Here is a 23,148-nt window from a genome sequence, read left to right as displayed (position 1 = left end):
CCGCGGCGGGGGACGGGCCCGGCCCCGCGGCCTGAGACACGGGAATTTCGCTTGGCAGGCGCGGGCCGCTCCCGGCTCTCGCTCCGGGCCCCCAGAACGGGTAGCGCAGGCCTGGAGTCGGCCAGATATGTCCCGCCAGCCTGCCTATCCCCGCCGCGATAGCGCCTTGTTTCTCATTTCACCGTCTGCATTTGATATAAAAAACATTTAGGTTAATTGTAAACGATGTTTGTCACGTTTGATCAACGTGTTGATGATCTGGCCAGGGACACGGAATTTTGTATGCTTACCCAGTCTTTTCCACTGGTGTCCAAATATACTTGGCCATAATTCAGGTACACGTCTTTCTCTCAGTTACCATCGAATAAAAGCAGAGAAGGTTTGGAGTCCCTACTGTGTAGGAATTCCGGGGATGCACTTGAAGAAGAGCAGACCCTCAGGTACACGCGGCACTGGAGCACGGTGCCCTGCTGTGCCACACTGGAGCTCTCCCTGCACATGCCGTGTGTGCTTCAGGGCAACATGTGCGTGGGAACTCTCTGGACCTGAAATCACAGTCCTCCTGGTCTCAACTAACACGAGAATTTCTTGATTCCATACTCAGTGTTGATTGAAACAGATAATTCTTTAGTTGGGAAATGAAAACAAAGTCCAATAATGGAAGTGATTTTAAATTGTTATGATTAATGCACAAGAGCGTGCCTTGCATCTGACAAGGTTGGTGTTCACATTTTGTTTATATTTTTATTCAATTAAATTTATTTATTTTATCAACTTATATCTTTCAATCATGCTGTGTTGAAATTTATCTTTGTGAACAGGTAAATTCGGTATAGCTTTCACCTGCACCATGTCTTTATTATTTTACCATTTTGAGGGTAAAAATAATTTAAACATTTATTAAAAAGCTTTAAGGGAGCCATGTAATCATAAAGAGCATAAACAATGCCAAAGACAGAGTCATTTGCAAGAAAAACAAATGTTCCAAGCCCTACTAAGACATGCATGTTCCCAAGTACTGTAATATGAAATTCCTGAGTGAAGAGCAAGGGCTAGAAGGAATTAATGTTAAAAATGTTAACAACTCCCTATGATGAAATCAGAAAATAAGTTTCAGAACAATGATTTTGGAGTTAAAACTCAGAGGAGATATTAAGAAATTGAATCAAGGTAAGAATAAGTTCTTGTAACTTCCTGGTGCATTCCAGGTATTCAATTACTTCACCCAAAGTGTAGCTTGGTCAAACAATAAGCAAAGAAAAAAAGAAGTGCCCCTGGAAACAGTTGATCAACATGACAGAAAAGGACTCTGAAGTAATGCAAGTTTTCTGCACCAATGATATCCGTGAAAACGCTATTGAACAGCTTTCCAGGTGAGTATTTCCCTCACATACTGTGGATGGAGTATACAGAGCACAAGAGTAAGAAATAATATTTCTGCCTATAGAGAAGGATGTTGATGGAGTTCTTACACCCTGCTAACTATTACCACTATTTATAAATTTTTACACGATATGGACCAAAGGCACAGACTCCAAGCAAACAGTCCTTAACAGCTCCCTCCTACCTTAGCTGAGAGTACCACAGTGCAGACATCTCCCCATGAGTGCTGATGGCTCACTCCTGGTGTTTCCATGGCTCAGGTATGGGAACTCGATGCAGGGAGTCAGAGATGAAGCAGGTGTCTGCTTTCTGTCCCCTCCACAAATTTGGAATTTTACCTTTTTATAAGACCGTGCAATCTCTAGATAATTTTCAGCCCTACACACCTCCCCCTGAGTGAAGCAGAATGGGGTTGTTTTCCCAGCCTGTTGCAGATACCTCATTCAGTTGTTGGGCTGCCTTTTCTCTTATTTTGCTTTGCAACTGTTAGTTCCATTCTTAAAGCAAAGAGTCTGTTCCCAGATTTCAAGGTTGTGCTCTGTCAAAGACTAGTCACTGATGATCAGGATGTTGTTTGTGCTGCCATGGCCTCTGCCTTCAACTTGTGCCCATGTTTTCAAGGCCTTTTTCATCCCACGCTTAAGCTGCACCTCATATCAAGAAGCAGCTGGTATCAAGCTCTGGTTCACACAAGCTTTAATTAACAAATTGATAACAAACCTAGCAGGCCTCACACAGTTGCCCAAAGGCCAGGGCTTTTTACACTTAGAGCACTAAGTACTTTTTCGGGGCTGCTGGGCACCAAAATGCCCCGTCAGTTACACTGTGCCAGTGTGCCGAAGCCTGGGTTCTGAACCCAGAGGGTGAATCGACTTAGGGCTGCACCGGAGCCACAGGGCTCTGCTTCAGCCACTGCGAGGCACAAGGGCAAGGAGGAACAGCTCCACCTGCTGACCTAGCGGTCCCCGTGATTTCACTGCTCACGGCTCTCTTCACTAGAGCAGCATGAAAATGCTTCAGAGGATGGGGTAGTTCAGGAACAGTTTCGGGGCTTCTGAGAACGAGCAAATGAAGTAAATGCCTGAGTACAATGGAGACGGTAAAGCCTCCACCGTGAAATAACAATATATTAACATAAGGCTTATGTTTTGCTTCTCTAAGAAACTCTTAGGTTATTATCTTCTCTATTTCAAAAGCCTGTAGGAAGCCTACTGCTGTGGAGAAAAGCAAACTATGCTGCCAAAAAAGCCACTCTAAGCATTCTCCAACAGTGGCAGATTAAACATGTTTTCAGGTCCAAGAAACATGGAGTCTTTACAAGGGCATGTTGTGACAGGACAAGGGGGAATGGTTTTAAACTGAAAGACAGTAAGTTTAGATTAGACAATAGGAAAAAAATTCCTTACTGTGAGGGTGGTGAGGCACTGGAACAGGTTGTCCAAAAAAGGTTGTGAATGCCCCATCTCTGGAAGTGTTTAAGGCCAGCTAGGATGGGGCTCTGAGCAACCTGGTCAAGAGCTGAAGGTGTCCTTGCTCATGGCAGGTGTGTTGGAACAGCATGATCTTTAAGGTCCCCTTCAAACCAAGCCCTTCTGTGATTCAGCATTCTTGGTTCTCTCATTACAAGAATCTTTACCTCACTGAAGCAAAGCTTCAAGCTCTTGGCTAAGACATTTCCAACTTCCTTTTCCCTTATTAAACATGCCAATTCCTAAATTCATATGATGCTTTTCATCTATACGTGTTTTGACCCATTTTGACAGCAGTTAAAAATAGCCAAAGGTTAGAAATAACTATTTATTATGAAAACAGTGTAGACACATTTTTCTGCTCCCTGAACTATCAAAATATACAACAAAAACTTAATTCTCTAGAAAACAAGGAAAAGTGCATTGTAGTGGATGAAACTGCTTGTGTAATATACATTTTTAGTATAAATATTAATAATCTTCGAAGTCTTGTTGAATATCATTCAGTGCATGTGTAAGTCGTCTTATTTTATTTTCCATGGCTTTTTTATTGTTTGCCATTTCTTGCAGAAGCTCCCTCATTTCTTCTTCAACAGAGTAGACCTGAAAAAGCAGAGAGATGAATTAGAATTCTTGCTTTTCTTAATACACCTAAACCCATAAAATCTTGGCAATTTTTAAAACTGATAAGCAATGCAAGAGTTACATGCTTATATCTTTGAATATGCAATGCATTACTTTTGATACTGGATGCAGTAGCAGAATTTTTTCTTTAAAAAAATGTATTAATCTCCTGGGAGGTAAAAGTACTGTATCAATCCAGAAAACTTATGGAAAAAAGCTCTAGTTGTCATGTTAAGGAAGAATGCAGTAGATGACTGAAGCAGTAACAGTTAAGGCTGGCATGGATGAGTTAAACAGGTTATCTGGCATAGTCATCATTACTCTTGCCTGTATAGATAAGGCAATGTTTAGCTATTGATTCATAACAGCCACATAGTATGGAGCTTTGCTTGAATATAAAACATTACAATGCACAAGTCAAGAGATTTTCTTGCTGCGCTAAGATTGAGAACTAAACCAGGACTGTTTCCATCCAGAGTCAGCCTGAGATTCAAACAGGAGACTTCCAGGCACCATTCTTGCAGCAGCTGTAGAATAAAAATGCAAATACAGTAAACATATAAATTGAGTATTAAAATTACTTTTTCATTTGCTGCTTCAATTTGTTTTTCCTTTTCATTTTTCAGGTGCAAGAGCTCTTCCTGATGTGCTGCCAACACTGACTCAAGTTGTTTTCTGAAGGCATTATCCATTTTATGAAGCTTTTCGACAGCAATCCTAAAAAAAAGATTGAAAAAAAAAATCATAGTCCTGCAAATAACTGCTTTGCTTTGTCAAATTCTGCCTTTGATAAGGTTTTTATAACTTAGGCATGAAGATAATTATATACTGGCATCAGAAATGCCCTGTTTTCTCAAGTACAAGTTCTAGCTTTATGCACTGTGTCAGGACCTTTAGCATTCTCTAAGGAGAGTCATTTAATCACTAGCAAAGGATATAAAGATTAGGCCTTGCTACTGTCAACATGGATAAGAACTCCACCTGTTTTCACACATCTTACACTTTTGGTTCCCAAGAAGTGAATGAACTGTATGATCCTGTGAATGGCCTGTGAGCCTGCCTCTCACAGAAACAGAACAGTGTCTCCTTCACTGGAAAGAAGCATTTCTTTAACTCCAAGCAAATTCTGCTTTTAGGAGATAATTCTTAAATATGTAGGAACAAAAAACAAGGCAAATTTATACAATAGATTTACAAAATTCTGAAACAAACCAGAATTATTAAGAACAAAAATATCAGTTTCACTACTGATTTTCTAACAATTCCAAACCCTAATACTACTGACTATTTGAGGTGGTTTGTTTTGTTTGGCTTTGTTGTTGTTGTTGATTTTTTGTGGTTCTGTTTTTTCTTTCTTTCTATGCAGTCTTATTAACTAGCCAGTATTTTCTCAAGAACAGCTGGAAGGAAGGAGGAAAATGAGAAGGGGGCCAAAGAATAAAGTAAAAATAACAGTATGAATCTAAACTTGTCACAGGCATTGGTCTACTGAACTCCTTCATCATTCCATAAGCATATGAAATAATTTTCTGGGTTGTATTAGTTTTTGTATGATCTCATATTTAACTATTAATTGATCAAAGAACTTGGCAGTAAAAGAGGAACAAGAAAATAAATTAAAAATCTTGCTATTTGAATGGGAAAGGAATGACCTAATTCAGAAACAGCCACAGACTGAAATAGTGATTAACAGACACCAAGTTGGGCAGGAGTACTGATCTGCTGGAGGGCAGGAAAGCTCTACAGAAGGGATGGGAGCTGGTTGTGTTGATGGGACAAGGCCAATTGTATGAGGTTATTTTCAAAGAAAATGGAAATTAAGAAGTTCAGATGCCAAATGCTATAACTGAATGCCAGTTCTATGAAGTAAGTCACCTTAACAGCAAGAATTCCTTCTGGGCCAAGTTTGTAATTGGGCTCACCAAGTAGTTAAAAAGGTATTACACATTCTTTTACCACTTAAATCAAGCATTTTTGCAGAGTTATTAATAATGCTACTCTATAATAACTGAGTACTCACAAAATAAACTATTAAAGTGTTCACCTTTGAGTTTGAAGGCTTCTATTTCTCTCTTCAATCAGCTTCTTCTCTTTGAAATCAAAGTTCTCCTTCATTTGTTTAACCTGCACCTCCAGCTGGCTTAATAGCTCTCCTTTACCTTGCCACCTCTTTTTCAGTGCACTGAAAATAAAATGTACATATTTACAATGAATGTAAATACCACTTCTTAGGAAGACAGAAAAGCTTTTCATGCTTCTATTTTTCCTCATTTCTGTGAGTTTTAATAGCAAGTGAGTACTCTCTGACTACAGAACAAGCAGTGTTGCATACAATGATACCAAAGAATTACTGTGATTTGCATGTATCACCTGTGTGCATTCTTAATGTCATCAAGTTCTACTTCTTTTTCTTCTAGCAGTTGCTTTAATTCCTCTTTTCTTTCATTTTGCCTTTCTATTTTTTCCATTAGTTTTTCACATTCAGCAGCTTTTTCATCCAACTGTACTCGAAGCAATTTCTGAGCTTCCCAATTTTCTTCATGGTGTTTCTTGATTTGTTTATCTTTTTCTAGTAAACCCTTTAGAAGATAAATATTTTAGAACACATAAACTCCCTTTACTGCTACCCCTATGTAACAATGTGTTTAGTCTACGATGGAATAAAGCAGAGAACATGAAAGTTTACTCTTCTGAATGTATGAAGAACACTTAGTAAAGTAATACTCAATTACTTAATCTTCCTCTAAAAGAATTCTGAATTAAAAAAAAGTCATCAAAACATAAATCTGAGGTTGAAAGCAAGATAATAAAAAAGTTATTTTAAATTCTTATTCTACATAAAAGTTGAATAAACAACTTATATGTAAGTCACTGAGCTCACAATCTGTAACAATGAGTAATGCATCTGACTTAACTTGCTATAAAATTTTGACTAATAAGCTAGTTTTAAGTCCTTAAATGAGGCAAATGGAATTACTGGGACAAAACATATTACCTCTGCTGCCAAAATAGTGTTTTGCAAGAACAAATAAAGAAAAAATATTTATGTTGTAAAATAAATGTGAAGCAAACTTAAAAATTGTTTTTCCTTTTCTTTTAAACACTCAGGAAGAATTATGCTATCCTAGTTTCACCTCTCTCAAAATCATTATCAAGACTAAACTGAAGCAAGGCAAAGAGAATCTGTACATAAATATAGTTCAATGAGAGATTCAAAGTAGCATCACTGTGCCTCAATTTAATAAAAAGCTCTCTTCTGCTCTCAGTGAAATGAATTGCCACTGACAGCCTGATTGTGATTTGTGAGTGCAGACCCAGCTTTTATCACAGGCTTTGTGATAGCTAAAATTAAGACTTACAGTGAAAGTTAAGTACACAAATTGTCAGATATATCACTTACTTCTTTTAATCTCCTAATTGTTTCTGTCTGATCATCCACAATTTTGTTTTTAATTTTTATGGTATCACTGTCCTGTTCCTTTTGCTTTTTTAAAGTGTCAATCTCATTTGTTAAAACTTCAATTTTTGCCTCCAGTTTCCCCCGATCTTGCGCAAGATGAGCTCCTGGACAAAAGAGGATATTCACATTACAACAGAAACTCATTTTATACATGATTTCAAGATGTGGAATGTTGGGAGATTGGGCTGGGGAAGGTGAGAACTTTACAAACCAAAGTATTGACTAATCTCCCCACTGGAAACACTGTAGGGGTTTAATCTGTAGGTAGGTAACTCTTAAGAGGAAATGCAGAACTGAAAGTCTGTTTTATCCTTTTTGAAAACTTCTCTGAAAAATAGTTGACAATAATTCTTACAGACCCCAAAAGACCACAAGGTGGTGCTGAGTCCCAGGAATAGAGAAAAACGCCCAAACTTTTTTTTTCTCCCAGCATTTAACATTCTTTTAAGATATGTACTGAAATTTCCATATTAGACTTCCCTGCTAGACAAGAAGCATTACATAACATTATTTACAGATCCTTGCTTTTTGAGTTTCATGTTTAAAAGTTCTTTGTACAACTTTATGGTATTTTCACATTTTCAGGAAACAGATAACTGTATTCACAGCTGACTCCCACAATTGCTATTACAGACCCTGCACCAGCACCTGTGCCACAGAACATTTATTTTTGCACATCATCTTTACAACTGGATAAGATCAGGAAGGCACCCAAGGACCCTGGCATGATTAAAACTATACAGGAGTGTTTATTTGAAACATAAGATATTGAACACCAAAATTTTTTCTGCAAAAGAAAAAACCCCACTATTTTACCCTGTTCTGCCAACTCCTGCCCCCATATTTTTCTTTCCATTTTTAATCCATCAATCACAGATTCCTGGGCTGTAAGCTGGGAAATAAGTTTTCCATTTTCCTTTTTTAGAAGTTCAACTTCAACAGCCTTTTGTTTGTCCTCCTCAATCACAGTTTCAAGCTCTCCAGTTCGACACTGTGTGAACAAACATTGGGAAAAGACAGAAAAGATCATTTAAAACAACATTCAAAATTTCAAATCAATATTAAGGGCTTAGGAAAGTAATCCTTATATACACCAAATTAAGGTAACTGAAAAATATGCTACTTGCATTTAGGGTTCTATCTGCATCTCATTCCAGTTCTGAAACACAAATGTTTGCTTCAAATTGACATATTTCAATCCCAGGAAACTATAAAGCTGACTTCTAAATACCCACTCTAAAATATCAATGTCATCATAAAAACCTGCTCAGAATTATAAATGCAAAAGTCAAGAAAAGCAAAAGAGAAAGTAAAGATACTACAAACTGAATCAGAAGAAGACAGAAGCTGGGATGTACTTTCACTTCCAATGATACATGTTTATCTTCTATTATCCAAGCTACTTTTTGTTTTACAGATTACAGCTATTTAATATAGGTATTTTTCAATTTTGTTCTTAAAAGCACCACTGACTGGCAGAATCTTATTCTGTACAACAAAAAAATGTTTGGGCACCCTAACAAAAAGTACAAAATGTAGAAGGGAGATTAGAAACAGCTTTGCAGGGGTTGTGCTTCACCCAAGTATTAGCACAAAGCTGAACTGGATCACACAACCATTCAAAAGTTATATCTTTAAGATTTATAAAAATTATTTATGGATAATAGAACAGTACTAGAATATGTTGCCACAAAGCAACTGTGCCCACAGTATTTAAGATTAAAATTTGACTATTAGTAGATAATGAATCATACTTTTAATGCTATACAATTAGGAGATACTGAGCTGCTAATAACTACACTGCATTATTAGTTCAATTACATTTTTACTTCATATACAGTGACCAGTGCAGAAGCATGTTCCATTTCTTTGAATTTACAAGGGGTCAGTGCTATTAATGTAGTTTTGATTGACCAACTATTACTGCTCACAGCGCAAGGAATGCACTTTGCAGAACATGAATGAGTTCACGTTTTTCTATACAGGGAGCAGTATTTATGAGAAATAGAAGTGCAAGATGCAAGAATAAAGGCTGATGTGCACTAGCAGGTTTTAGTGCAAAAGGAAACCTGTGTCTTTTAGTTAACCAAGCTTGTGTAGAATCATTAACTTTTATAAATGAAACATTACAAAAAATAATCTATGTAGCTGAAATGTTTAGAAACAAGTACCTTTAGGTTTGCTGTAACTTCCTCGTTTGATTTTGTTAATTCTGCAATTTTTGCTTTCTGTTCTTCCACTAAATTTGTCAGGTCTTGGATCAGACCTGCCATGTCTTTCTCCCTTCGTTCCAACTCAAAGAGGGCTTGTTTGTGTTCAACTAGATCAGCAGAAGCTTTTTCAAAATCCTGTTTTACCTAAAATTTTATAAGACAAGACTTGAAAAATGCTAACTTTTGGAAAAAACAGTGTATATATAAACACAGGTGACATCTGAATTTCACGTGAAAACGCAGAAATTCATCAACTGTATATGGAATTAGTGAATATCTGAAACCAGTTTTCTCCTGGTTTGTTTGTGAAACTTCAACTTGAAAAACTGGTTCTACCCAGCTACATATTTGTAAATAAACCCCCAAACTCAATAAAACATAAAAAATTACAAAAAAACCCAATAAAACAAACAAAAAACCAAAACCAAAACAACAAACCTCACACACAGAGCAAAAAACCATCACGGGTGGATGGGAAGCAGAGCAGAAAAAACATACTTGGGAACTTAAAGCAATGCCTTGATTTAATCTCATTGTTAAAATTGACACTAAAATCTCAAATTAAAGACAAAGTTAATTCAAGTCTTTTTTTCTTGCAACAGAAAGATCTAAAGGGTAAAACCCCTGTCTTTTCTTTCTCCTCTTCTTCCATCTATTTAAAACTTACTCAAAGCAAAGAAAACCAAATTTAAGGACAAGTATTTAATATTTTATTTAGCATATAAAGAATGCAAATACTTGCCACAGAAATAAATTTTCTAAGGAATTTAGCAAGCAAATTTTGAATTTGAGTTTCAAAACGTATATCCAAAATTCAATTTTGAAAATTTACACAATAAGGAATGGTATTAAATGCACTTGTGTATATATATTTAATGATAACCTTATCAATACATCAACCAAAAATTTACTGTAATTGAATATTTTCTAATTGAAGGTCAACGTATTTTAAAAGAAATTAACAACATCAGACAGAGGGGGGGTTTTAAAATTTCTTTTGATTAAGTTCTACATATGAACAAAAATGCTGGTGTTTTTGAGTGCTAACTTGGCATTTGCTGTCATTGTTCTAATCACTGACATTCAAACCCTTCTACCAGTATTTCTGTATAAATCCTCAGAGCAAAGAGATAAAAAAACAACCCAACAAAACACCAAAAAACCACACCCAGAATATCCATCCAAGCCCAACACATTTAAGAGAACTGCAACCCCACCTAGTGTGAGATGAAATGTTCTCTTACCTCTTTAAACCTTTTTGATTCAATGGTTAAAGCTAAACGAAATTCATCTTCTAACTCTCTATACTTCTGGTTTGACATGTTCATTTTCTCCTGCAATTCTCTAACATGCTGTTCATGCCCCTGCTGCTGTTTAGCCACTTCTTTTGACAAAGCATCTTGGAATTCAGGTCCATATAAAGCAACTCGGGTTCCAAGTTCCTTCCTGAAATTACCAAGCATACACTTGAGACATGAACTCACAGGATCTCACAATGCTGTTTTAATTCATTTCTGTGGTCTTACTGATCAAGGATAATGAATTATATAATAAATGGGATAAATTCCTTCATCTCACAGACAGCCTTCAGTCTTCTCTGACAATGGTCCTGGCATGAGGAAAATTCTGTTGACTGCTGTTAAAAATACCCAAAGGAATATTCTTAATTTTTAATTCAAACATTTGTAGAAATTATTCAATTGTGCTTAGCCTCAAGTATTCCGAAATTTTCAAAGAGGAAAACACCCAGGCACATAACTCACCCTCCACCCAACAAGCAAGATACTGCAGAGGCTGACTGATTTTTTGGAACACTTTGTGTTATTGTAGCATATGCAGCTCTTCAGACAGCAATTCAAATACAATTTTATTTTTATCTGATTATTCCTGGATTACAGATCAAGTATTTAAAATAAAGAATTCAGCCATATTATAAGACAAGAACTTTTCACATGAAAGGCTGGAAGTTGCCTACATGAACTTATGAGTCAGGAATCTACAAGATATTCTTAAATGAGCAGGAAAATGCATGGGAAGACATCTACATTTTAACAAAGACCATCTCTTCCACTCTTCCAAAACAAACCAAACCCATACAAAAACACATCCATACTTTACGAACACATTTAAACAAAACATGCTAGCAACACAAGCATCTCTATTAACTTGTGAAAAGAAAATAATGACCCCATACCTTTGCTCTTGCTCTCTTAATACAAGAAGCTCATGTAGCTGTTTTACCTTCTCCTTCTGCTGTCGGACAGATATTCGAAGTAACTGTACTTCTCTTTCATTTGCTGATGCTTTAAGCTCTGCTTCTTGAACCTGTTTCATCTGTGTCATTCAGACAAGAGCAAGATTTTCTTAAAACTGTAATCTAATCTTCATGTTTTATACTAGAACACAAAGGAACAGGTGCTTTCTAAGAGTTTTTTATTTGGGATTTTTTCTTTGGTTTTGTTTCTTAATATTGTAACACTTGAATAAATTTAAGACAAGATGTTTAAAATAAAGTCTTAACTTTCTACAACTCAAAAAGCAACCCTAATAAAAAACCAAGGGCATTTACTTAATTTGTAAAGAACTTCAAGGTGTCCTGCAGAAGTTGAAGAAGTGCACTGGCAGAACAATTTCCTCAATTAGAAACTCATTTATTGTAATACTTTATTAGTTTCAAACAACATTTTTAGATGTATTCAACATTAACTTCATTTTTTTAATACTCCACTTTTGAAAAAAAGCTCCATTTTTCTGATTTGTATAGTTTAGAGTTGCTGAACAGAGCTGCTTTTTAATGATTTTACAAAAAATGTAGAATCAGTATAAACACCAGATGGCATACTCCACCTTTTCCACTTGCATTTTTCAATGCAAGCTTTTATGAATAATTCCATTTTATAGACTTAATCCTTTTAAATACAAAACTCTTTTCTGATTCAACATGAAGAAAAAAGATAGGAAAAAGTTTTAAAAAAGGTTTTGATTACTCATTAAATGGTAATTCAAAATCAGGACACTTCAGAAGGTTGAGTTCTTATGTTCTATGTGTTAAAGCTTTTTCATGAATAGTTTAATGAGTAACTTTTAGATACATCACACTGTATTCCTTAGTTTTGTGGAAGAAGAGAAGCAATTCTCTCCTAAATTGAAGCACTTAAAAATGTCAAGCAAGAACACTTTTTGACAAAAATGTCAAGGAAGAACAAGGGAATAGGGTACATATGTAGATGCATAGTAATCTTACTCATCTTGAATCCCTTCAAAAAGTCATCTAGTAATGCTGCCTGAAGGCCTTAGAAAGTGGTGGCTATGTGGAGTAACCATAATTTACCACTGAAAGTAATTGCCAGGATGTACAGTGAGAAAGCTCCATAAAATATTCTAGAATTTCTTAATCTTGGAATTGATAAAACATGCCAGAGGTATATTAAATCTGAACATTCAAAAAGAGGATTTAGTTTTGAGACCATCATGATTATTCTTTGAAATTATTAAGGAGCATTTGCTACAGGATCTTAAAGACAAGAACAAAGACTGTCCCTTAATAATGCCACTACCACCATAAGAGGTGACTTATTTCTACAAAGTCATTGAAGGAAAAATAAAAACCTCATACATCAATAAGGTGTTTCCATTCTTATAGGATAGAAAAAAACACACACATATTTGCAAATCCCACTCTCCTGTTCTTCAAATCACTAAATCTAGTACTTTTCAAACTGACAGGTAGATAACTGATCTAAACTGAAGGTCACTTCTAGATTCCATGACAGCTCCAGGGTAAGGAAGAAACAGGAGAGCCACTCAAGTGCCCAAACAGAAGCCTAAAGTAGAGGGTGTTTTGGATGGTACTTTGCAGTTTGTCTATCAGCACACTCTATGATTCTTATTCCTTTCAGGGAACCTGAACAACAACACTTCCTAGAGCACCACACTATCAGTTCAAAGACTTTTCAGGATGGATGTGTTACGATTAATTTTCTCTAAGTTCAGTGACACAGGAATGGACTAACATGGGAATATAAACAAACAAAATAAATAAATATTGGAGGACACTGAAAATTCAGCAATTAATTTTTCAGAAAGAAACAGTGGCAGTATCTGGTCCAACATCTTGATCTTATATATTTGTATACACAACAAAGATCCTCTGACTACTAAATTATCATTATCTTCTTCGGCTGTAAAAACAAAACCAAAAAATCCCAAACAAACAAACACATACAAAACATCACACAAACTATAACGTTCTCAGCAATTACTGTTTTGTTCTGGTTGTAATTAAAAACATCTAATTCTTTAGATCAGCAAAACAGAACCACTAGATTTCCACTCCAGTAGTAAGATGTCTATTGATTTTAGCAACTTTAAAAACTTGTCTTTGTCACTCTGTATTTTCAGAAAATATCAACTCTCAGTGTTAAGTACATAGGACTTTTCTCCTTTATCTTAAGACCACCATTTATAAAATACATTAATTGACAATTAAAATGGGTACCTGTTGTTAAATATTACTATGCAGAAAAAAAGCCCCAGGTTTTATTGTGGACAACTCAGACTCAGTGCTGGTAAAATCTAGTATTTCTTTGTATTCAGGACTATGATAGACACCCTGTTGCCATTGCATTATTTACTCATGACAAATGCTTACCTCTACTGCTCTCTGCTGTAATCTCTGTGTTTCCATCTTGGACAGTGTTTCTTCTAAAGCTTGCATGGACTTCTGGTATGCTGCCTCTTTATTTCTTGCCTGATTTAGCTCATTAGTAAGCCTTTCAGTTTCACCTTTCAACTGCTGGACATCTGCTTGCAGTCTTGCTTTGGCATCTCTCTCTTTCAATATCAATTCCTTTAACCTGAGAATAAACACAATAAAGTTGCATTACAAACATTTTACTTAGAAGTTTGATGCCAAATACATTGAGAAAAAGGCATTAATAGCTGTTTTAGTGACATATCTTGTTTACCACTGAGTTTTACTATTTACAGCATTGCCATATAAAACTGTCTAAAGGCACGTAAACTATTACTTAAGTCATATGTACCCTTCCGATATGAAAATTCATTTATAAAACCTGACATGGAGACAACCTCATAGACACAACCTTTAGGAAATGATTCCAATATTACTTCACTTTACAGGAACATAATAAGCCTCCTACAGAAGATGGTATAAATGTAGATGGGTATAAAATAAACGTAGGAAGTGAACCTAAAACAAATAGGGAAAAAGGGGAAATATTCAGTCAGTCATTGATGGTAACTCAGGAAGCATGTAGCTTGGTTTTTCCTAAAAGAAAGAAGATGTGGCTTTGATAAATACAATGCAGTTAGGAAAAAGACAAATGGAGCAGACATCTCCAAAAATAAGATTTTTTTAAAAAAGGCTGCTGCTCAGAACACACAAGGATGGTGACAACCATCTCTCTGAAGATGTGCTAGGCCTGTCCTGCCCTATGGGCCAACTCTGGCCTGCCAGAAACATTTTTGTTCTAATGTGCTGTGCAGGTAAAAGCAAAGAACACTCTAGGTATATGTGGAAAGGAAGACTGGGACACAGAAGGCAGAAGTATGATATGGGACAGCTACTAGAGCTTGAACTGAAGGTACAGTTATGATAGAGATTGCTTGGAAAGTAATGGCTAGAAATGGAGGAAAGTGGCATACTGATATTGCTCTACAAGAACAGGAAGAAAGCTGCAGAAGGGAATTTCACTAGGTAATACTGAGACAAATTCTAGCAATTTCTTGATGCCTTATTTTCGAAGTATATTGTTTAAAGCTGTCCTTGTTTCTTAAGCCTACAAAAGGAATTACTGGACACTAAAAAAAACCACCAAAACAAACTCTTAGACTACAGCACTGTTTCCCCACCTGTCTCTAGTGTGAACAGCCATACTCTGAATATTCTTTTCTTCTTTTGTATGCTTCTGCAGCTCACTGATATACTCTAATAATTTCTTCTCTGCTTGCTCTGCTTTCCACCTCCTTTCTTTCTCCTGATCCAGTTCCTGAATCAGTACCTTAGCAAGAATGTGATAAGCATCAACTTACTAAGAAACATTCAAGCATAGCCAAAAATGAGAAACAATATTTATAATTGAACAAGGAAAGAAATTGAAAATAACAATACTTTTTTGTCTTCCTGGAACTCATGGATGATGCAACAAAGTACAAGCAACCAGGCCAAAAACTCCCATTAAACTGAAAAAAAATACATCCTCTCCCAGTTGACACTATAAGAACTATAAGAACTCCACTACTTTTGATAATATCTACATGGAATTATTTCTGTCACCTGCAGTATTAGTTTGACTAGGAGAAATATGTTTGGCTTCAGATGAAGATATATTTAACTTGAAATGATGCAAAACCTACTTGGTATGTTGATTCCTCTATGGGATTTGATTCACATTCTTCTGCTTTTTCCATATTGCTCTGTCTTCCAGTTAGTATTTCAGTCTTTCTTCCCACTACTTTAAAATGAGAGTCTTTCTGACTGGAGCATGGACACTTTGAGGAACTCTTCTTCTCTCCTCTATAAGCAGAGTTTAAACAGTAACTTTTAAATGAAAAAAAATTACATTTCTGTGCAGCAGCTGAATACTAGAGAGTTCAAAACCAATTTGAAAATAATTTGCAATCAGACCATAGTAACAGCTAAATTCAAATATTCAGCTCTAAAAAGGTACTTACAACTAGTAGATGCTACCTAAAACCATCTCAAGACCACATACACATGAAATAATTTTATGAGAGTAGAGTAGTTGTAGAGCTGCAGCAGCTGACTGAACAAATATATTCCAATTTGTATTGTCTTCTACTCATCACTTCTGACATTTACTATATAAATCAAACAAATCACTATGGCATCCTCAGCTTCATCAAGGATATATATTCTTGACCATTGTTCTGACACCATGAATCTTTTATTTTTTCAGTTCCATCTGTGGAGAATTCTTTTGTCACCACAATTTAAAATAAAAATAGAAATATAAGCTGTTAGGATTTTGGAAGTGTTTGTTTTGGAATCTTCAATTTCCTTCTCATCTGAAGAAAGAAACAGCAAATACGGGGAAACAACTGAATGAAGCCTCAGCAGCTACTCATTTTCAGAGCTCTATTAACTGACCTGATTTACTCAACCTACCACTTTCAGTGACATGTTTCAAATTAAAACTATCTTCAGGCTGGCAATATTCAGTTTAATTAATTTTGGCTTCATATAGTAAACACTGGGATACCTGTCAGTTATTTTCTTCTTTAGATGACTTGCATGACCTTTTGCAGATAAGGCAGTTTTACGGTAAGTGGGGATCTTGCTTCCTTTCATGACCATTCTGCTGTTCTCTTTTCCACTCTCATTTTCACTCTCAGAAGTAGGATCTGTGTCTCTCTTAGCTTTTAGAACACTTGGAGCAGCTTCCTGTCTTGAATTATCAGATACCTAAGAAGAAATCAAAGTTTTAGATACAAATTTTACAATTTCTGATTGGCTAATTTCCAACACTTATTCAGGTGCTATTTTTAAAAAAGTTCACACAAAATCATTTTGACAAAAACTAAACAATTGCTTCCAGTTATTTACTTTTCCATTTACTTTCCATTCCCTACTTGCTGAAATATCTTATTGTTTTAAAGCTACAATAAACCCAGAATGCTTGAGAACATATAGTTGTTTCCTTTTGAAATACCTGAAGCTTTGTAAAATCCTTAGGCAGTTGGTGAGATAAGTAAAACAAACACAGCACTTAACTAAAAAAGCCTTGCAAACATCACCTACCAAACAAACCTGGCAAACTTATGTTACTTATGTTAACAACACAAACTGTATTACCTGACAAACATATTGACCTATTGGTGAAATTAATTTTTACCAACTGTATAATCCAGGCACTTTGGTGCATTTCATGTTTTACTTTGGTTCATTAGCATATTGATGGTTTCAGCACTGTGATTTTTATTCACTATGGTTTTTATACTGTATGGAATGATTCACGATACAAAGTGCAACCTTCAGTTTTAAAGACTTGTTTTTGTTCTATTACCAGCTTCTCAAAATGATTAAGAACACATTAGCACAGTCAGCCCATACATACCAGTAGAAATGCTGTAGTTTGTTTCAGCAAACTTTTCATTATCAGAAAGGTGCACCTTATCTTACAAACAAAACTTGCTGCGCCATCACAAAAAAAAAATCACCTTTTGCAGTATCTGTAAAATCTGATCTTCTATTTTTTTAATCCTCATCTCACTATATATTTTATCAAGCTCGGTGTTCTCGGGTTCAGAAGATGAGACAAGCTCTGTGGAGGAGCTGGTAGCACCTTGCACTGGTATCCTTGTACGCTGCCGAAACTGAGCCAGTGCCTGGTCGATGTGTGGTGTTGCCAGCGGTAAGGGAACATTGTTCTATCAGAACAAAAGACAACCCCTGTAGCATTAATGTGTTACATGCAATATAAAAATAGAATATGTCAATTTTAAAACCAGTACACACAAACCTGATCTTGGGAAGAAGGGCACCCAGGTGAAATCAAAGAGTGCAAAATGTCTTCTGAACACTGCAAATCTGAACAGTTTTCTTCTGCCAGGTCCACTGATTCACCAGAAATATTTCTTCCATCTAGAGCTGTTAGCTGGGGCAATGACTGAAGAACAGTTTCTCTATAACCTCGAGAAAAAGACCACATTTAAATTGAAATCAACCTTCCAAGGGGGTGTATTTTAGGTACCTCATAATCTTAAATGATTCACTGCATTTTTAATGTAAGAAAAAAAGTAGTGAGTATTCTACAATTGTCTCACCTTTCCCCACTCAAGGCTTTCAAAAGATAACATTACAAACTAAATCAACTGGGAAGCTTCCTGCTTAGTCCTGATCTACACAGAGATTTCCCAGCCACCATCAGCACACTGCAATTGCACAGACAACCACTCAATAGAAGCCTACTGCATACAAACCGTTGTACCGAGTGGAAGGGAAGACAAATGTAATGGAAAAGCAAGTTCTGAAAGGGCTTAGACAACTTCATCCTTTGTCAGTGAATGAAATAAGGTGTTATGAAACTGTAAACCAATTAATTTAGCATTTTTAATTTATTAGAATTTGGGCTGCTGAACACAGCAGTTTTGAAGGTGCCACCAAAGACATAGATATGAAGAAGTACACAAACACTTGCAGAAGAAAACTAGTGGCATTTTCTAATTTAATCAGATAATGTTAATAGTCCTGTTTCTGTAGTGCCTGAATGTATTTGTAAAACATGATGAGTACCTTGAAAAACATTACTTAAAACCTTATTTGGCTTTCCTCAATAACTTCTGATGTTTCTTTTGAACTGTACGTACATTACACCGTATCAACTGTATGCTTATGATATGGTTACTATTTTGTATTGTTTTAATTCCCACTGTCCTACTCTTTGTAATGAAATTATCTTTGAACTCTTGCAAAAGCATCAGTCCTCCGCTTCTACCTTCCTGTAAGAGATTTTACCTTCTTATAAAAAAAAACCTACACCAATATAGAATGTTAAAATTTAACTTGTTTGAACTTAAGAGTGTAACATTTTAATGGCCTGAATAATGGACCCTCAAACCAGAAGCTCTAACACAACTAAAAGTGATGTATCCACATGCACTTTCCAACTTGTCTCCAGCTGCCTAGTGAAACACCTGTCACCTATTTGGATGAAAATGTTAATTACTGCAGATGATCCTAAAGTTTGTCACTGCTGACCAAAGCAGAGGGAAAAGAAGGAAAAGCTAACTGCTACTGACATTTCTCTTGTGGTCCTTATCAGTAGCAGACTGTCCATGTCCTGTGCCTGCTCTCTCTCTGCACAGTTCAGTATCTTTAAGTACATTACTGGAGTTCTCCACCTATCCAGCTTATAATATAAGACTCCTGTCCTTCCACTACACCACGTGGGTCAGAGCTCCATCCAACCTGTCCTTGAACACTTCCAGGATGGGGCATACACAACCACTCTGAGCAACCTGTTCCAGTGCCTCACCACCCTTCACAGTGAAGATTTTTTCCTAGTATGTAATCTAAACCTACTCCAGCTTGAAGACATTCGTCCTTGTCATGGAGTAGTGACCTGCAGTCCTGTCACTACATGCCCTTGGAAAGAGTATCTCTTCTCCTTTTGTAGACTCCTCTCAGGGGTAGCAAAGACACAGACTGAACAATCCCAATTCTCTCAGCCCTTCCTCACAGAAGAGATGCTCCATCCCTCTAATCATGTTGGTGGCCCTCTTCTGCACTCACTAGTGAAAGTGTTGAGCCTTATCAGAGCATACAAGTTACAATTTTGAGAATATGTTGTGGGGGGAAAAAAAGGAATTTTTTTAATGGGAAATTAATTAATTTTGACAGAATTTAGATTTCTACAGGCTGGTCAGTTTATGAATGAATTTGCAAGCTTCAGAAAACAGCTTACAGCTTAAAGGAAATCACTGATCTAATGAGCACAAATTATCTACGCAAGATTAGATCCATACCTGCTGTGTGACAAACTGGATTGGCTTTTCCGTTTTTTTCCAGTGTGAGGTATGTCAAACTGTGCAGCCCCTTTGTGCACTGAAGTAAGTGATTAATATTGTTTACACAGTTGCTGTGAAGGTCAATGTGGCTAATCTTATGTCTGGTTCCATGAAGGGACTGAAATCCTGGAAATTTCAGGGAAAAAACCAAATAAACACTGTTGTCTGCTACAGTCCTAAACTATAGGGTTTAGAACATATTGTTAAAAAATATTCAGTAAATAAGAGATCATAACTAGAAATGAGAGAACACTTGTTTCATATCCTTGTCTACATGTCAATTACCTATGCTACTCTTCCACAAGTACAACACTTAAGCGTACTAGTTATGTGACCTAACTTTAAAGAAAGAGATTAATCTCTGTTAAAAAGCATGTAAAAATAAACATTTTCCTTAAAGTTTCATTTTATAACACAAGGTCATTAACAAAATTGTTACCAAAGCTCTTTTCCTTTTCCATTACAAGTTCTCTTGGCTTTGCAGCATGAAATTGCAACTGACTATTTCAACAAAGAGATACAGAAAAGAAATTCCCTATCATATATAAAGTTGCATTTTTGTTCTATAAAAATGAAAGATACGAATATTTTGTAAGTCTGAAATGTTTATTATACTACTTTCTGAACAAGTTTGACCTCACCAAACACAGAAGAGTAAATTCCAGTTCAGAACAATCTTTAGTTTTAAAAGCTGAGAAGAGCAGCAATTTCCACCTTTATTAGAATTATTCAGTGAATTGGTACTTGAAGCGCTAGAAACTTCTGAAAATACATTTGACTGTATTTCAAGTTTTTCAAAATTAGAGAGAAATGTTTTGTATTGCACAGCACATGGCAATATCACTTACCAGAGAGATCATGTATGTGATTATATGACAAGTTCAGCATAGTTAAATTAAAGAGTTTTTCCAGTCCTAAACAAAATGTGGGGAAAAAACAGAAACAGTAGAATTTTCAAAAGAATTCTCTGCTTTCATCAAATTCAAAGCTTGCAAAGTGAACCTTTAAAGACCATAACTATGAATTATGACATTAAACTATAATAATAATAATATAAAAATCTGGTTTTCCTTCTAAATTAAGGTATTTTGCTATGCTAAGGCCTACAAAGACTATATATACTCATCTTAAATTTTACTTTATGCAACAGTTAGCATACTAACCCATACTAACTTGGTACAACCTTACTTATATGCAAAAATTCCAGAAGTAAACTTTAAGACTTTAAACTTAGGAAACTTTTGTAACTTGCTAAATGGACAGAAATAAACATTGCAGACCCTCCACTTTGGTCAGCAGGTTACAGGACAAGCTCAGGGTGCGCAGCTTAGCCAGGGAACTGAGCCCCTCGATGCGACGGATCTGGTTCGATGACAGATCCAAGTGCTGCAGATTCCGAAGGTGGTCGAGCCCCTGGATCCTGGCGATGAGGTTACAGTGGGCGTTGAGCGTGTGCAGGTCCGAGCTCAGGGACACATCCCGCAGGCTGCGGAGAGAGGCGCCCACCGTCAGCCGGGCAGCTCGGCCCCGCGCCGCGGCCTCCCCTCACCCCGGCCCGCACTCACCTCCTAACGCCCTTATCTATGAGGCTGAGCTCGCCGGGGATCCCCGCCATCCCGCCGGGCTCCGGTCTGACCGCACCTCGGTTCAAACCTCCCTCGTCCCCACGGCACCGCTCTCCGCCTTAGGCCGGGACACAACGGCCTCACGGCCCCGCCTCACGGCCCCGCCGCTCCCCGCTCCCGCCGCGGGCAGGCGCGGCCGTGGGGAGGCGGCAGCGGGGGACGGGCCCCGTGCCTCCACTGGGCTCCCTGCCGCTTTCCTTTCGCTTCCTGCCGCCTCCTGCCGCTTTCCTTTCGCTTCCTGCCGGCCGCTTTCCTTTCGCTTCCTGCCACTTTCCTTTCGCTTCCTGCCGCTGTCCTTTCGCTTCCTGCCGCTTTCACGGGTTTATAGACCGGACTGCTTTGAATTCCTCCCGGGGGAACGTGGGGCGGGGTGTTGGGGGAGTGCTTTGGTGTTTGTTAGTGCTCACCTCGTGTTAGAGACTTTCACAGAATCACAGAATATCCTTGAGATGGAAGAACACCCAGGGATCATCGATGGCCATCCCCAAGAGTCACACCATGTGTCTGAGAGAGCTGTGACCGCTTCCCTGGGGAGCCTGTTCCCGTGCCCAACCACCAAGGCGTAATCTCAGTGAGGCTTTCTGAGATCAGGCAGCTTTGTCAAAAGTAAAAAAAAAAAAAAATCTTATTAATCTGCTGTTTGGGAGATTTTGTAAACGCCTTTGTTGTACTAGAAATCGTACGCTAGGATGATCAGTAAAAAAAGTTGCATCTGTACTTCAAGATGATATTGAGTGTAACATTTTTTTTTTTTTTTTTTAAGGTAGTGATCCAAATTCAGCTGTACATGACAGAATGCAAAGAGAATTGGAAGATTGCTGCATATCAAAAAATATGTGTGCATTCACAGCGAAGGAGATTCAGAAAAAAACCACTGAAATAAATCAAGAAATTACGTTTTTTAACCATTTGAAACATGTAATTATGAATTTCCTGATCATGAATACCAGAGAATTAATATTTTAATTATTATTAATTATAAAGAATGCATGGTAAATACATACTACAGTTCATGAAATTATTCAATGCAATTTAAAATGTATGCAAGTTTTAGTTAGTAGAGGTGTGTTTCTTGTACAACCAAAAGTTTTGTAGTCTGCAAGGTGAAAGTATTTAGTGAGTACTGCAGGGATCTGGAGAAAATGGAAGAATTTTCTTATGATTATAAGCTACTCTGGAGCTGTAGATTCTGTCACCGACCATGCTGCAAAGCTTCTGTGTGGTGAAGGAAAACTCACTTTAAGTCATTGAAATAATTAATAAAACAGTCTGTACACATGCTTGTTTTAGCCAAAGTTTTTTTTTACATGATGACATATTATATAAACTAACTTTTCAGATGCATTTATTTTGTATTTGTGTGAAAATCCTGCTGTTCAGGCCTGTTTCTTTCAAGTTGGCCCCTATAAAGACATTAGTTTTGTTCACTGCACTGCTGAGCTTTGACCTGCAGGACAAAACTGGTTCTGCAACTTGACTGACAAAAAGTAAGAATGTCACAGTTAGGAGTTGGGCACTAACATAACCCTTAGGGTCCATGCTGTGCTCCTTTTCAGTTCGTTTTCTTCTTTCTGCCCAATTTTCCCTACATCTTTTAAAAAGAATAATTGCATTTTTTTTTGTACAAAATTCATTGGTTTATGATAGACCCACATCTGATTGAAGTGAAGCTCCTAACACAAAATACACCACAGATTGATAAATATGTAGAAAAATCAGCAGTGGGAACTTTCATCTTTCCTCTTTCTGTTCCATAACCCACATGCAGAACTGAAAATTATGATACAGCTTCTTTCCCTCACAGCAGTGTCTGAAGATTAATG

The 23,148-nt window shown here is 36.9% G+C and overlaps 2 protein-coding genes across 4 annotated transcripts in view; both read right to left on the bottom strand.

Annotated features, from left to right (window-relative positions):
• The window catches only part of E2F5 (E2F transcription factor 5), a 16,290-nt gene extending 14,592 nt beyond the window's left edge, over nucleotides 1–1,698 (bottom strand). Inside the window, exon 1 of the mRNA XM_033512317.1 lies at nucleotides 1,568–1,698. Coding sequence (XP_033368208.1) covers nucleotides 1,568–1,636 — 69 coding nt within the window. The 5' untranslated portion in view covers nucleotides 1,637–1,698. The remainder of the gene's footprint in view (nucleotides 1–1,567) is intronic.
• A 1,468-nt stretch (nucleotides 1,699–3,166) lies between these two features.
• Nucleotides 3,167–21,930, bottom strand: LRRCC1 (leucine rich repeat and coiled-coil centrosomal protein 1). Of its 3 annotated transcripts, XM_015619300.2 has the most exons (19): nucleotides 21,266–21,930; nucleotides 20,981–21,186; nucleotides 20,549–20,614; nucleotides 19,659–19,826; nucleotides 17,654–17,823; nucleotides 17,352–17,561; nucleotides 16,394–16,596; nucleotides 15,528–15,687; nucleotides 15,024–15,172; nucleotides 13,801–14,005; nucleotides 11,344–11,483; nucleotides 10,394–10,595; nucleotides 9,108–9,293; nucleotides 7,753–7,927; nucleotides 6,877–7,040; nucleotides 5,847–6,055; nucleotides 5,521–5,658; nucleotides 4,058–4,193; nucleotides 3,167–3,455 (listed from the first exon to the last, which is right to left on the bottom strand). In XM_015619300.2, the coding sequence occupies exons 1-19, from the start codon at nucleotides 21,313–21,315 to the stop codon at nucleotides 3,324–3,326; spliced, it is 3,069 nt and encodes a 1,022-aa protein (XP_015474786.1). In that variant the 5' UTR covers nucleotides 21,316–21,930; the 3' UTR covers nucleotides 3,167–3,323. The 3 variants fall into 3 exon arrangements, with proteins under 3 accessions (XP_015474786.1, XP_015474787.1, XP_033368207.1); XM_015619301.2 differs by lacking the exon at nucleotides 17,352–17,561; XM_033512316.1 differs by lacking the exons at nucleotides 17,352–17,561; nucleotides 17,654–17,823; nucleotides 19,659–19,826; ... (1 more) ...; nucleotides 20,981–21,186; nucleotides 21,266–21,930 and adding an exon at nucleotides 17,249–17,334.
• Between the last annotated feature and the right edge of the window lie 1,218 nt (nucleotides 21,931–23,148).

This window comes from Parus major, chromosome 2 (assembly GCF_001522545.3).
Source record: "Parus major isolate Abel chromosome 2, Parus_major1.1, whole genome shotgun sequence".
Lineage (NCBI taxonomy): Eukaryota > Metazoa > Chordata > Aves > Passeriformes > Paridae > Parus > Parus major.
Note: the sequence above shows the minus strand (reverse complement) of the source record. Positions and strands in the feature narration are given on the sequence as shown.